General features: G+C 37.2%; 3 protein-coding genes across 6 annotated transcripts; 1 reads left to right on the top strand and 2 right to left on the bottom strand.

Annotated features, from left to right (window-relative positions):
- The first annotated feature begins 752 nt into the window (after positions 1-752).
- LOC125813788 (dolichyl-diphosphooligosaccharide--protein glycosyltransferase subunit STT3B) lies at positions 753-6,548 on the top strand. Its single transcript, XM_049493257.1, has 7 exons — positions 753-1,323; positions 1,662-2,175; positions 2,616-3,152; positions 4,416-4,870; positions 5,166-5,288; positions 5,523-5,582; positions 6,216-6,548. Exons 1-7 carry the CDS (start codon positions 965-967, stop codon positions 6,343-6,345), a joined length of 2,178 nt encoding a protein of 725 aa, XP_049349214.1. The 5' UTR covers positions 753-964; the 3' UTR covers positions 6,346-6,548.
- Positions 6,549-7,582: 1,034 nt separating this feature from the next.
- On the bottom strand, positions 7,583-12,271 carry LOC125813893 (E3 ubiquitin-protein ligase RING1-like). Of its 4 annotated transcripts, none has more exons than XM_049493370.1 (2): positions 10,941-12,271; positions 7,583-7,645 (listed from the first exon to the last, which is right to left on the bottom strand). In XM_049493370.1, the coding sequence occupies exon 1, from the start codon at positions 12,103-12,105 to the stop codon at positions 10,942-10,944; it is 1,164 nt and encodes a 387-aa protein (XP_049349327.1). In that variant the 5' UTR covers positions 12,106-12,271; the 3' UTR covers positions 7,583-7,645; position 10,941. The 4 variants fall into 4 exon arrangements, with proteins under 4 accessions (XP_049349327.1, XP_049349325.1, XP_049349326.1 ...); XM_049493368.1 differs by having other exon boundaries at positions 7,606-7,645; positions 10,921-12,271; XM_049493369.1 differs by lacking the exon at positions 7,583-7,645 and adding an exon at positions 7,957-8,031 and having other exon boundaries at positions 10,921-12,271.
- Positions 12,272-13,738: 1,467 nt separating this feature from the next.
- LOC125813856 (putative pentatricopeptide repeat-containing protein At3g15130) lies at positions 13,739-15,584 on the bottom strand. Its single transcript, XM_049493327.1, has one exon. It carries the CDS (start codon positions 15,527-15,529, stop codon positions 13,739-13,741), a length of 1,791 nt encoding a protein of 596 aa, XP_049349284.1. The 5' UTR covers positions 15,530-15,584.
- Between the last annotated feature and the right edge of the window lie 322 nt (positions 15,585-15,906).

The following is a 15,906-nucleotide window of genomic DNA, read 5'->3' as shown; positions in this document are numbered from 1 at the left end:
TATTTAACCCGATTCTAACATGTTCCTACTATCCACTCCGACTCTCTCGGTTGTCTCTCCTAAATAGGGTGTGCATTTGGTTTTTTGGTTTGGTTTTGCACTATTGGATTTGGATTTTTCGGTTTTTGATTTTGTAAAAGTTAACCCAATCCGATCCAAAATAAATTTGGTTTGGTTTGGTTTTTCTCTATTTGGTTCGGCTTTTTTCAGTTTGGTTATTCGGTTATGTCAATAATTAATAACATAACCAAAGTAATAATGTTGAATCTCTTAAATATACTTTCTAATATAAATCATAAGTTAAACTTAAAACACAATACTTATAAGTATACCTATTATAGATGTTCAAATATAAAATATAAACGTAATCATAATGAAAGGCAATAACCAAAAAGGGACAAAAGTGGTTAACTCCAACTTCATTCTAAACCTAAACATTTATATATATATAATTCGTTTTTTTCGATTTTTATTTTTTTAAATCCGAAACCAAACCAAAAATTCAAACAAAGTAATTATTAATCCAAAATCAATCCGAAAAACCAAATAAAAATTCGATTTGATTATTCGGTTTAATTCGAATAGTGCACACCACTACTCTAAGTTCATAATAATTAGTAAATGAGCAAATTCCCGATGAATTTTATCTGGATTGGGTCTCGTGATGCTTCAAAATTGGGCCTAAAAGGGAAGAGCCCATTGACTAAATACCTTGTAAAAGTCCTCCCTTTTATGTCATTTTTTCCACGTTTTGTCGATTCGTCAGACTCGATACTTGCTCTGAGGATCCTTCCATGATTCATAGAGTACAATCACTGGCGTTTCAGTAGGGTTTGCGTTTTGATCCGTCACTCTAAACAATTCATAAATGTAAGAAAGATCCAAAACTCGGCAAATTCGAATCGAAAATTCGCACTCTGTTCATCAATTGAGCTGAATTAGTAGTAGATCTAATCTCGCAGAAATGGAGAAAGCAACGGATCTGCTTTCCTCATCGCAGTCAATGTTCTCACTCAAATCTCTTAAGTTGAAGACGAAGCAACAGGAGCTTCTGCTTCGAATTTCGATCCTCGGACTCGTTTACATTCTCGCATTTATCACTCGACTCTTCAGTGTGCTGAGATATGAGAGCATGATCCATGAATTCGATCCGTATTTCAATTACAGGACGACGTTGTATTTGACTCAGAAAGGTTTTTATGAGTTTTGGAACTGGTTCGACTCCGAGAGTTGGTATCCACTTGGAAGGATCATTGGTGGTACGCTTTATCCTGGACTTATGGTCACTGCTGCCTTTATCTACTGGATACTTAGATTCCTCAGGTATCGCTTTTGTTATTCTGCCTTTTTGTTTTCAAACCAAATTACTGCATAAGGTGAGGACTTAAAGGTGTAATCTTTTAAATGAAAAATGTGAAGAGGAAGAACTGTAATATGTATGTACCAGAAAACTATGTAGAGAAATTTAGGAAACATATGAGTGACTGAGAAATAATTTTTTTGTTTGTTTGGAAAAGAGACATAGAGAGCAAGTTTAGTCATAAGTAAAAATTACTTACCTTTAAGTATACTAGTAGGATTTGTAACCTGAGAGATATCTATTGCTTTACTCGAAAATACAGAATCGTTCTCTGAGAGCTAAAAGTATGACATTTTTTTAGGTTTGCTGTCCATATCCGTGAGGTATGTGTGCTCACAGCACCATTCTTTGCTTCCAACACAACTCTTGTTGCTTACTTCTTTGGGAAGGAGTTATGGGATACGGGTGCCGGTCTTGTGGCTGCAGCATTGATTGCTATCTGTCCTGGTTACATCTCAAGGTCGGTGGCAGGATCATATGACAATGAGGGGGTTGCGATATTTGCACTGTTGCTTACTTTCTATTTATTCGTTAAGGCAGTGAAAACAGGTTCACTTGCTTGGTCTCTGGCCTCAGCTTTAGGGTACTTCTACATGGTTTCAGCTTGGGGTGGTTATGTATTTATCATTAATCTTATTCCACTGTATGTGCTGGTACTCTTGGTTGTCGGAAGGTATTCAATGAGGCTATATGTGGCTTACAACTGCATGTACATTTTAGGAATGTTGCTAGCAATGCAAATTCGTTTTGTGGGTTTTCAGCATGTACAGTCGGGAGAACATATGGCAGCAATGGGAGTATTTTTCTTGATGCAGGTATTCTTTTTGTCTCGTGTGTTATTTCAGTGGAAATAGATGAATAAAAATGAATGTCTTTTAAATCATTTATATAACTATGAACTAGTCATTCAAGTTTCTTGTGTACTCCATAGTTTCAGGAGAATCGCAGAAATTTCCCAACCCCAATTTCTAAGTATTTTTGGGGGTCGTTGATGGGAATTCATATCATTTTACTTAATTCCTTCCCCCCGGAGGATTTCTTTTCCTCGGCTTGTAGATTTTTTTATCTCTACATTTGATATTTTCCCCATGAAAATCTAATCTGGAGGATGGATATTTGTTTCTCATGACACTTTTACTCCTTCAGCCTGTTCTTTTATTCTTTGCTCATGACTTACAATTGGTGTTATTATTTTGCTGATGCTTTTAGAAGCTGTACAGCTTGTTCTCAATACTAAGTTTTGATCTTGATGCAGGTGTTTTATTTCTTGGATTGGGTGAAACATCTACTGAATGATCAGAAGTTGTTTCAAGCTTTCTTAAGGATAACATTGACTTGTGCTATAAGTGTGGGTGTCATTGCTCTTGGAGTTGGCACTGCTTCTGGTTATATCTCTCCATGGACTGGTCGGTTTTACTCACTTCTGGACCCAACTTACGCGAAAGACCACATTCCCATTATTGCTTCTGTTTCAGAGCATCAACCAACTGCATGGTCATCTTTCATGTTTGATTTTCATATATTGCTAATCCTTTTCCCTGCGGGTCTGTATTTCTGCTTCAAACGACTGTCGGATGCTACTATATTTATCGTGATGTATGGTCTCACCAGCATGTACTTTGCTGGGGTCATGGTTCGATTGATTCTTGTTGCTACACCTGCGGTATGCCTCATCAGTGCTATTGCTGTCTCGGCAACTATCAAGAATTTAAGTCTGTTGGTGAGGACAAAAACAAAACCTACTCAAGCTGGCTCTGGTAAAGGAACAACTAGCACAAAGGCTTCCTCAAAGGTAGCATCATTGAAAATGAATTAGTTATTGTTTTTCCCTAATACTTCAAATTACACGATGAACCTATATCTTCTTACCAAGAAGCCAGTCGATGCAAACTTCTTACTGCTACTAATTCAAGTAGCTTAAAAGACATATTAGCAGGAACCAAATCTTTGGTGTTAAATAGTTTAGGAGTCATTTAATAAACATAATTTATTTTGATGGTTTGTCTGGCTGGACAGGTCTGAAAGATCCCTATAGGAAAGGGTAAAATTTGATGTTCTTGTTTCTTCAACTTCCTTCAAGTTTGAAATATGCTGCCTTCACTGAAACATTTAACACATTCTTTTTCCCCTTTTTGTACCATCTCTTAACTCAATTTCTCTTAAATGGTCTACATACGGTGTTTGGTAATTTAACTTCCTTGTGTAATGTGTGTATGTTCCAAGAGGTCTTAATATGTGCAAGCAACTAAATTGATACCTACTGACTATTAGGAGTTAATGTTCATGAATTTAGCAAACAGTAGCCAATTATTTTGATTTCCACTACTCTAGTTGTGCTGTTGTCTGCTTCTATGCAAATCCCTTTTCGGGTTGGCTAATGTCTGATCCAATAATGTAGTGCAAATAAGTGCAACAAAATTTTACTCCATGTATTACTGAATACCAATTCTTTTGCAAAGTTAATAATTGCCCAAAAGGTAATATGATACAATTATCAAACCTTTTCATTTTATATTTACTCATGAAGCAAGATGTGTTACCTTTAACCACCAAGTCGTCCGAGATGATTCGGTTGTTCTTGCTGTGAGATTCTCCTTTTCTTTCTGCATTTTTTTCCGTTAAGTTGTCAGTGCACTAATTATGGATGATGGGATGGGGCTGAGTTCAAAATATGTATATGCTACATTGAATTGTCTCTTTACTATAGTATTAACGGCATGAATATCTTTACTTCTGAAATAAAGTTACATTGAATTGTGTACACCAAAAAGGTCATGTAAAATGATAAAAAAAGTAGAATTATATTTTTGCTCAAGTGTGTTTTTGTTCTAGTTACAAAAATAAAGTACTTGGGCAAAAGTATAAGTATAATGACATTTGATCTTTTTGCGTGCAATTAACTGTTTTAAGTACATGATATAACTTATCAACTCCTGCATTTTCTTTCAAATGAGGTGATGTGAACAAGAAATTAGCAACCATAATTGATTTTGGAACTAGTAGTAGTTGTGGCCTATAACTAACTTGCTTTTGTAAATAATTGTGACTAAAACAGGGTGCGCTTGATCAGTCTTTGCCCTACCAAAAAAATGGAGCAATTGCATTGCTTGTTGGTGCTTTCTATTTGCTGACTAGATATGCAATCCATTGCACATGGGTGACGTCAGAGGCATACTCATCTCCCTCCATTGTCCTAGCTGCAAGGGGTGCCCATGGGAATAGGGTTATCTTCGATGACTACCGTGAAGCATATTTTTGGCTGAGGCAAAACACCCCTCAGGATGCTAAGGTGATGTCTTGGTGGGATTATGGTTATCAGATCACTGCCATGGGAAACAGGACTGTGATTGTAGATAATAATACCTGGAACAACACGCATATAGCTACAGTAGGAAGAGCGATGTCATCTTATGAGGATGAAGCATATGAGATAATGAGATCACTGGATGTGGATTATGTATTGGTTGTGTTTGGAGGTGTAACTGGGTATTCATCTGATGACATAAACAAGTAAGGAGTTTGTTATTTTAAGAAGCATGGTTGCTAATATTTCACCTCATGTGCTGTATCTTATTTTCCTTAATCAATGTGTAATGTCAGGCTTACAGTGAAATTCTTTTCACCTTTTTTTGTTATTAGTTTTTCCGTGTAAGCATATAAAGGTGTCTTATCAAATATTCACATAAACTAGTATGTTGATAAATATTTTTTGTATAGGGTTTCATCTCCTTGTGTTCTTTTTTTAATGATGATCTTATCTTGTGACTTCATTCTAATTTAATTGTAATCTTCCATTTCGTGCTAGATTCTTGTGGATGGTGAGAATAGGTGGCGGAGTTTTTCCTGTCATCAAAGAACCAGATTACCTTGTTAATGGCGAGTATCGTGTTGACAAAGGTGCTGCGCCTAAGATGTTGAACTGTCTGATGTGAGTTCCCCTTTACTCATGACTCATTGTGTATATTGATTCATCCTTGTCCAACCGTAGTTTGGTGACTTCAGGGCTTCCTATTACATTTTATTGTTACTTTCTAAAATGTTTTGGTTCCTGAAGTTTATTTTTTGTCTAAATTCTGTTGGTCATAGTTCATATACTATTAAATCTCTTTCTTTCTTCTCGTACACAGAGATTGATTTTATACAACTGATGTTTCATGATTAGGTACAAGCTATCTTATTATCGCTTTGGTGAGCTGACAACAGAATATGGCCAGCCTCCTGGGTAAGTTACTAACCTCACTATTCCTCATGATCATTGAAGGCATCATTGTGCTTTCTGGTTTTGTGCTGGATCTTTTAGACCCTTATTGATATCATACATATTCCCAATTAGAATTATTAAGCCTCCTTTTTTGTGCTTTTGGGAACAAGCGGTTGGGTGGGGGTTGGCAAAAGATAATCATAGAATAAATGAGGTTATCAAAATGTGATTCCTGACTTTCTGACAATGGTTAACATGAAGTTGCTAATTTTGCTGTTTCCACGAGATTATTATTTCTTTTGTAGGGTTTTATTTTGTTAGATCTGATCTGGGTTTTCGGAAAAAGAACTATGCACATTAGGATTTGGTTTTTGAAAATTAGTTTTACAAAAAAAAGATATCATTGAAGCTTGAAAACACTTGAGACAATTTTGTATGTGTTGAAATACAATTTTCAGAATGACATGTTGATTTTGTACTGAGAACATCCCTTTGCTGCTTTTGGAGATCAAATTGGTTTCCAGAAACAACACACATTTAATTTTAATACTGTTTTGAAAGGATTGTGGGCTTATGGTTTATTTGATGAATATTAGAGACATTATTACTGGAATATAATACTGATGCCTTTCGCAATGTCTCTTTATGGTCCAGATATGATAGAGCCAGGGGAGTTGAAATAGGAAACAAGGACATCAAACTTGAATACTTGGAAGAGGCGTTCACGACTTCTAATTGGATAGTCAGAATTTATAAAGTGAAACCACCCAAGAACAGGTGGTAGTAATAAACAGGATGTCTTCTCCATCTCTGCGGCTGTAATGAGGATTTCAATTTTTGAAAGCATTAGATAGATATAGATTACTGCTTTCTTTCTTATCTTTTAATCGGAGGTGAAGTTTATGGCTCCAGTTGCCTGGGATGTTCTTTTTGTAGTATGACTTTCTCTCACTAATATGACCAGTGTAATATTTAATAGCAAGTCTTTGAGTAGTTTGTCTGAAATCTTTCGTGGTTAGGAGGAATTTGAGAATTGGATGACAGTAATTTAAAACTTGCTCTACCACAATTTGTCTTTACTCCAAAGTTGAGTGGAAACAGATCAAAGATTAAAAATACATTGCTGGTTTGGCTGTTACATAGTTATTATACATATAACACTAGACAAGACATCAACTTAAGAAAATAACGGGACAACCAAAATAACATGGACAAAGTTTATGTCTTTATTTTGCATAGGTTAGTAAATGCTCCCTCTATTCCTATTTACTTGTCCACTTTTGAATTGACACACTTTTTAAGAAAACAATGATTGACATAGTGAGTTTACCATTTTACCCCTATTAATTATGAAGGGGATGAATTAAAAATTTAAGATTTTCAAGAAATTTTACATTTTTCGAAGTAATTAATTTAGGGTATAATAGGTAAAAAAATATTGTCATTTCTTGATTTATCAAAATTGATAAGTAATTAGGAACAACTATAAAAGAAAAAGTGGATAAGTAATTAGGGATAGGGGAGTAGTATGCTATCATCCTCTTGTACTTTATGCATCCACTACTGTCGTTTGTTTGTCAACACAACGGATATTAGCAACAACCATTTGATTCCGACTTTCTTAAGTTGACATTACTTTTTTTTATTCTATTACTACTTATTATCTTTAGCAGTCCATTAGGTGGATTCAATATTCCATGTATTATATCAACTCATCGTCAAATCAAGAATCTGAATGAATATGTTGTCATGGTAAGCATAAGAATAGGATATAAGGGAATTTACAGCTATTCCTTTTCAAGTTTGCTTTTGTAAGATATTAAGATGATGAGCTCCAATATCTAATTGATTTAGTGCAACCATAATTACCTTCAAAGCCCACAGATAAAATTGTAAAGGAGAGAACTGCAAACTTGAACTTCAAAAAATATATAATAATGTGAAACTGGACTGAACCTTTTTTTTTCAAAAGAACTATGAACATTTTCTATCAACAATCTTTATAACTGGCACACTATCTATCTACTTCTCGCTGTATTATGTTCTTTTACAACTTGGTACACAGTTGAGATACCACGGCTCTCCTGCCAGAAGACGAAAGATGAAAATCCCAATAAGTAAGCCATTACTGATAGAGATATGATACTGCACAACAATACATGACTGCTAAATAGCCTCTTTACCACCAATTTGAAACATGACAAGAGACTAACAAATAAATGACTGTCACCTCAGCTGGGAAATACAACACTTCTACATTGCTGAATCACAAAGATGAGCATGCAAATATAACTAGATGAAAACAGTAACCAAAGAAGGGGTGCAGAAATGGAAATTTACACAATTGCATTTCCCCAACCTCCCCTCTCCGCACTCCTGTCTTTTGAGAAGGGGCCTCTCATCTCTTTAGTCCTGTTTTTGCTGAAGAATTAAATCACTATGACATCCAAGGGAGCAAAGTGGGGAGCTCCTGGGGAGGTTAAGAAAAGTCACCATGACATGAGAAGGTTGTTTATAAGAGAGAAGAAAAACAAACATGCTTAGGACGATATTTCAAAAAAAGCAAGTCCAAAGTTATGATGTGAAGGTAAGAATAACTTGATCTGAAACAACTGAAATTGATCTTAAGACACATTATAGGATAATCCCTGAACTAGAGTAAATGAAAATGCAACTACACTATTCTAATGAATGAACATTACAGAGCACGGAACAAAAATATCATTAATATGATAAGACTTTTTCTAGTGGCAATATGAAAGAGATAGCAAGGCGACACACACACCCTACCTCTTGAAAAACAAGATGTCTAAAAATAATACTAATCACAACGTAAAGGGACTGAGTCATAAATACGCGGGTAGAAAAATGTCAGCCAAGTGAAGTGTTGAATAGCACACTTTGACTTTAAATACACATTTTATTCAGTAGAACATATGTCTACTTCCTTCAGCAAGGACATCAGAGCTAGTGCTTAGGCCACTACCTAAAGGTAAGCTTTTCGCTCTTTTCCTCTTACATAACAACGATGGAGGAGATAGTAAGCACGACTTTCTACGCAACAATTTCTTCTTCTCTTATGATTTCTCAAGTTACAGGGGGGAGACCAAGAGCATCCCTTGGAAAAAAAAAGGTAGCACCGAAGAAAGGAAAGAGCGAGATGGTGGTTTTTGTTGTTCCCGCGAAGCGAAGATCATTCGCTTGGCGAATAAAGTGGGTCACCCTCTTTTTGGCTTCGGCCACTTTATTGGCAGTTGCGCAACCTTCGATTGAAGCTACTTTTGCGGATTGCGACAACACCCGGCCTTGGATCAAGGCTCTAACTCGCTAAAGACGTCGATGCGCCACCGGGTTGACGCTCGCTCGATTCGCAGATTGGTCCGACTCGTAATTCACTTCTGACCCCGTGTTCGATAGCCCGACCGTAGTGATGTTAATTGTGGAGCCCTGCCCTCTCCTTCGCTACTAGGAAAGTAAGCAACTTCTATTAGCGCCGGACCTTGAGTCGAATTGATCGTGTCATGTGCAACGTCCATCAATGATGGTTCATTGATTCTCAGGATAATATTGAAATGTGGATCCTCAGGCCCAACCATTGTGCAGCTTCTGTATAGAACTCAGGGAGTCCTTCTTTTCCTGAAGAACGTTGAAATTGAAACCATTTAGGTTGAAAGCCATAGTGCTGATACCTAAGCGGTAAACCAGATACCTACTACAAGCCAGGTTGAAAGTCTTGAATCCGCTCTTACTGGTCTCATATCTGCTACTCGAGTGAAAGTGGGAATTTGGTAGGATTAGAGGTCAGTGCTTTCCTTTCTTTTCCCTTCCCCGTTGTCCTTATTGTATTGTCATATTTCTAGTGGGATGAAAACAACGCTTTCGTAATTCGTACATCACTAGTCCCGATACTACAAAATCTGGAAAGCTGCAGGGATGACAAAAAGAGGGCGCTTTCTTGTGTTGCACCGAAAAAAAGGACCTAAGAGACGAGTGTCTTCTCTTAGGTTTCTTCCTCCCGCGCCCGTCGCCGCCCGGCCCGCATTAGAGGGGAAGATTAGCAAAGCGCGGAGCAGCGGCTAAATATGTTAAAGAACACAATATCTTTATGAACTTAAAGCATGAGATAGCAGCGTTGCTAAGTTGCACGGACTCTTCATGTTTTGCTACCGCACCCGTGTCGACATGAGACGGATGCAGGATACATGTGGGATTCGGTCAACCCACCATTGGATACTTTGACCAGAGACCATGGACAAATTTGGGGGGAAATTGAGATTTTGATTTCTCAAAATCTCCTTTTTAGCCTTCCCTCTTGATCAATATTTGTTGCTTCATGTTTCAAGCTAAATATAGAGAAACTAAGAATTCAAGCGGTTGTGTTCTTACTTTTGGTAGACAGTAGCAACGATCTGTAAGGATAGTTGGTGGAAGGCCTTGAATCACTTTTTAATTTTTGAAGGGAAGAACCAGAGAGCTTGAAAGAAGTTGGGGGTCTTGGAGAAGACGACCTAGAAGATCTTTCAGAATTTAGAATATCTTTGTAGCTCTATTTATATATTTTGGATTTTTTGCCCGAATCCTAATACCCGTATCCATACCCAGATCCGTACCTCCGAATTGTAAAATTTAGATTTTGCCAAATCCGACCCTCAGATTCGCATCTGCATTGGATACCCGCACCCGAGTCCGAGCAACTTAGCGTAAGAGACGGAAACGGAATGTGAATATAGACATGTTTAATGATTATACTTGTTTTAAAACGTAACGGTAATAGCGGTGAAGAACAGTTGCCGATTTCACTATAGATCGGTTAAGAATGCTTTAAGGACATAGCAACTAAGATAGATACTCTATACCAGCTGAACATTAAGTAAATGTTCAGTTGGTAAGAATTAAACAAAATTAACTATATGAATCCATTCCCTCCTTGTCAACAACTTCTTGTACCTGTTTCCTTCAGTTTTCAAAAGAATGGATCCGGCATCATAATTGATAGTTCACCACTCAAGGATACAAAACGATAAGGTGCTAAAGCTAAGCCAAGCTGATGTTGAAGGAAGTGGATTGACTAGTGAAAAATCTTGTTCAACCACATCTTTAGTTACATCTAACACCCTTCTACATAGATATTCTTGCTATAGACCTTGTGTCATATTTAATGTGGATGATTTCAACCATTTTTTATACACTATCAAGAGAAAAGTACTTCGAGGCTAATTTAAAGCAAATGATCAACAATCAAAAACATTATTTTCTGAAATTCCCATATATTACAAGGATGGGGCACTTGTAATTCTCGAATACTAGCATACAAGAAACTTAATGTAACAACTATGAACATGCAAGATTTGGAGAAAACCTCAGAACTCTACTCCATACTTTAATCGAGATCCTCCTGCCTCGGCTGCCCTCCAGAACCTGGATTAGACTCCCCACTAGGAGCATTGTTGCTCGTATTGTTGATGTTGCGATTGTTAGCATCATTACTTGCCCCTCCACTGTTGCTCGTCTCAGCAGGTGATCCAAGTCCCCTGAAAAGCCATTGCAATGGTATCCTAAGCCTCCTCTCCCCTGTACTAGGTGTCTGAGAATTGTCCTGATCTCCCCCACCTTCTAAACCCCCAAACATCACACCAGTATTGTTGTTGTTGGTATTATTGTTACTAGTATTGGTATGCGTATTACTAGTATTGGCAGTCTGCTGCTGTGATGTCTTCCTATTCTCATAATCAGGATCATCAGTAGGCAGCTCATACCGACACACTGGGCAAGAATTGTGCAACTCCAGCCATGGCATTATACAATCCTTGTGGTATATATGTTTGCAAGGTATCTGCTTCGCCTCCATGCCGAGTTCAAAAGTATCTTTACAAACTGCACATTGAGATGAATCAGAATCCAACAACTCCTCAGTGATCTTAATATCTGGAAGCCCAGCAACAGCCGACTTTGCAGCCGGAGGTGTACCATGACGATTTGGATCATTTTCCGCAAGCTGTTGAATCAATTGCTCAAGCCCAGGCCCTAGAAAATAGTCACCTAGATTCCCCGGAATCCTAAAATCACCACCAGCTCCACCACCGCCTCCATCAGGATGATTCTCGAAGATTAACTGAATATTCCCACCCCTCATACTACTAAAATAGTTGTTTAGGAAAGCGAAAGGGTCAAATTGATTGGGGGATCGACCTGGTAAAGCAGCGGAACCACCAGCCATACCTCCAAATAAAGCAGAAAGATCATCAAAACCGACAGCACCACCGGCAGGTGAAGCAGCGTTTGAAGAGAAAACAATCGGAAATCCACCTCCAAAAGGTAGGTCATCGGTAGTGGCGGCGGAGAAGAAGGGATGAGTATTAGGATTAGGGTTGGAAGGTGGTGCGGTTTCCGATTCTTCTAAAAACGTACCGTTGCAATTTGGGCATGAGAGCTCTGAATTTGGTGATGGCGTAATGGTAACTGTCTGTTCACATTGGTAGCAATGGTAATTCTGTGGTTGATTTCCGGAAGCGCCTCCGCCACCAACTGCTCCGCCCGACGACATTCTTTTCTTATCTATATAGAGAGAGAGATAGAAAGAAGAAAATGTAAGGAAACTGAAATTTAGAGAGAGAAAGAGAAATTCGATGTGAGAGAGAGAAGTTAAGGAAATTGGAGAAATGGAGGAAAGAAGGAAGAGGGGCGCGTGGTATTTCAACTGCGAGTACAAATAGCTGATGGGATAATTTGAGTACTCGCTTTTTGAATGGGTGTGGATGGATGGTGGGGTCGGTGATAAGACAGGCTACAACCTCCGACTCCCAGGTTAATTAGTAAACAATCTTCATGTGCCTAACCTCTCAACATTTTTGGTATCCTCATTTAACTTGTGTTTGCTTTATTCACACCTATGTAATTTAGTTTCATTTATCATAAAAAATAAATAATTATTATTTTGTTAAACACTAACAAATCTATGTAATTTTTATGTATATTACACTAAATCATTTATAATTGAAACCTATGTTGAAATTTTAGTACTAATATGTTTGCATACAGAAGAGGAAGAAAAGCGAAATGCAAGTTTTTTCTTTGAGTTACCTAATATTAGATTTTGTACAAATAAAACGCAAAGCGACAACGAGTTAAATAGACGATTTTGCTGATTAATTTATCTTTATGGTATAATTTTTTTTTTTGTATTATCATGCTATTTCACGTGATCACATCAACCTTAAAATCATAACATCAAAAAACAAATAATAACTTGCTAGACAAATTAGATTGCACTAATAATAAATTCATATATCTATACATTTCCTATAAATTGTGTCAGCCCAATTAGTGGCTGAATTAAGGGAAGTTCAAGAGGTTGCCATGTTGGGTCAATTCAAGTTTAAATTTTGTTTAATATGATTTGAGGTTCAAAATAAGCAACCCTAATAGTAAATATTCCTCAATTTCAAATAACTTATTATGAATTCTCGTGGATCATATTGCTTTGGAAAAACCCCTTTCTGTTATTTTACTATGATATAAAGTTAAAGAGTATAAAGAAATTAATCATAAATAATAATTGCACGAAAGGAACCCAAGAGGTTAGCAAGTTGGATAAGTAAGTAAGCATTGTGTTTTAAGCCACGTGGCAAGAATTCACGTGAACTCCTTTTTCTGCTATAATAAAAAGAGTGGACCCTTCAAAGAAAAAAAAAATACTTTAGTCTATATGGTCCTTTCAATTCAATAACCCCAAAGAGAAAAAAAGGTTAAATTGAGTGAAACTTTTGCAAAAGATATGGAAAAGCTATTCTGAAATGAGTTTTAAGTTTTATGCCTACATAATTTTTCACTATCATACGTTCAAAATAATATCTATAAATAAGTTTCTTTAGAATATGAGATTTGAAATTACTAAAACTAAAATGTCACCTGTTATAATAAGTTAAAATAATTTAAAACAACACCAATAGTAAAAATCCAAAAACAAAAAGGCCAAATACAGCCTATACTGTTCTCGCTAGACAAACATTATAACCAACAAATGGTAAGTGCTTTTCCTTTGTGTGGATCTTATTACAATGGAAAAACTCCACCTAATGTCTTGCTTTTACTGTTATATTGGGAGTTACTTGAGGTATTACTGGTTCATCATTCAAGCTAGAGACTCAAAGTTACACCATAGGATTCTTTCTTGACATTTAAAACCAACTGGAGCCAGGGACTTTCTTGACATCCCTGCTTTGCATCAATTCCCTCACAGTTCCAACTCCATCCCAGTTTTGCAAACCAGCAAATGTATTGGACAATAACACATAGATTGAAGGATCAACTTTGTCAACTTGTAATGCTCGTTCTGCTGCTCGTTTTGCAGTTTCCATATCCCCATGAAGTCGGGATGCTCCAAGCAACGTTTGCCAGACCAGCAAACCTGGTTGAAAGGGCATACTCAAGATTAGTTCCTCAGCTTCTCTAACACGTCCAACACGTCCAAGGAGATTCACCATACAAGCATAGTGATCTTCTCCAGGGAGAATACCATAGTCATCACTCATTGATGTGAAATACTTCCATCCTTCGTCGATAAGTCCTCCTTGGCTGCAAGCATAAAGTACACATATGTAGGTAATGTAGTTAGGCTCTGTCCCTTCCTCCCTCATCTGATGGAAAATTTCAAGAGCTTTTTTGGGATATCCGTTTTGCGCATAGCCCATAATCATAGTGGTCCATGAAACAGTAGTGTGTTCATCCATTGACTGAAAAACCATGAATGCCCCATCCATGCTACCACATTTGGCGTACATGTCGAGCAATGCATTATCTACACAGACATCAATGTCATCCCCGAGTTTGATCCTCAAGCCATGAACTTTCTCCCCTTCTTTGAAAGAAGCTGTATTGGCACATGCACTAAAAGCTGTTGCTAGGGTAAACTTATTAGGCATTACTCCTGCCCTCCTCATTTCTCCAATGACCCTGAGAGCTTCAATTGGCTCGTCACAATTCAAACACCCTGCTGCCATTTGCGTCCAGGAACAAACGTCTTTAAAACATATCTCTTCGAATGCTTTGAAACCCTCACCCAAACTTCGATTTTTCAAATACATATCCACCAAAGAGTTCCCTACACACATCTCACTTCCATGACCAGACTTAACAAGCTGGGAATGTACTTGCACACCCAAATCAAGAACAAAAAGCTCTGCTAACCCAGTAAGAACACTAGCAAAACTGAAGTTATCTGGTACAACTCCTTCGTGGATCATCCTGTACCAAAGCCTTGGTACCTCTGAGCAACAAAATTGCATGCAACCACTTAGCATTGCATTCCAAGTAACAATATCTTTATTGGAACACCACTCAAAAACCATTAATGCTTCATCTAATCTACCGTGCCTTATCAAAGTCGTCAAAAAAGCATTCACTAAATAAACATTAGACTCGAATCCAAGTCTTGTAATTAGTCCATATACTTGGTATGCATTAGTCAAGCTTAATCTATCCTCAAACGAGCAAGCGTGAAGGGCACTCACGAAAGTGAACTCATTAGGCTTCGTCCCACTCCGGTGCATATGAGTAAACAGAGAGAAAGCTTCAACAGGGAAACCCTTTTGCACAAATCCAGCAATGAGGGCAGTCCAAGACACGACATTTCTGTCAGTCATTTCATCAAACAGTTTGAGTCCTTTCGCAGTGTCACCACATTTCACATAAGCATTTAGAATATGGTTGTGTAAGTATAGCGAAGACCTGCCGCCTGGGTTTTTCAGCAGTTTCGCGTGAATGGCTTTGGCGTTATCCAATCTTGATGTCGCCACACATTGACGCAGTACATTCAAATATTTACCCTCCTCCTCCTCTTGGTTCTTGTCCCATATGACTGATGCTCTGTAGTTTTTCTTTGTTGTAAATTTAGAAAAAGATGTCTCATTATGAATACCAGTTAGTATTTCATGTAAAGCTTTGAACTTTTTGAGTTTTGAAGGAAGCATATGGATATTTTGTAAAGAAAACAAGAAATATATGCAGCTACAATATTCCTCATATATAATAAAACTAACAACTAAAGTTTTGAATCAAAATAAACTCTTTAAGTATTGAAAAACACATCAATTGAGCAAGTAAAAGAGAACTATTCATAGATCTATTAAAGCTTTGATATCAGATCATAATATAATATAGAATACAATCTAAGATAAAGTAATTGTGACTTTCCTGTTTAATATCTCTGTCTCCGCATCATATGCACTTCCATATAATTAAAAACTAGTGTAATTAAAGCCTTTCTATACATGCTCGCCCGAAAGATGGAACAAAAACTGATGGATATCCCAAGCATATTATCGGTCATGGCCAACATACATTGCTA

The sequence above is a fragment of the Solanum verrucosum genome, unplaced genomic scaffold, assembly GCF_900185275.1.
Source record: "Solanum verrucosum unplaced genomic scaffold, falcon-dt-bn FXZP01000205.1, whole genome shotgun sequence".
NCBI lineage: Eukaryota > Viridiplantae > Streptophyta > Magnoliopsida > Solanales > Solanaceae > Solanum > Solanum verrucosum.
The sequence above is the reverse complement of the archived record's forward strand: the minus strand, read 5'-3'. Positions and strand labels throughout refer to the sequence as shown.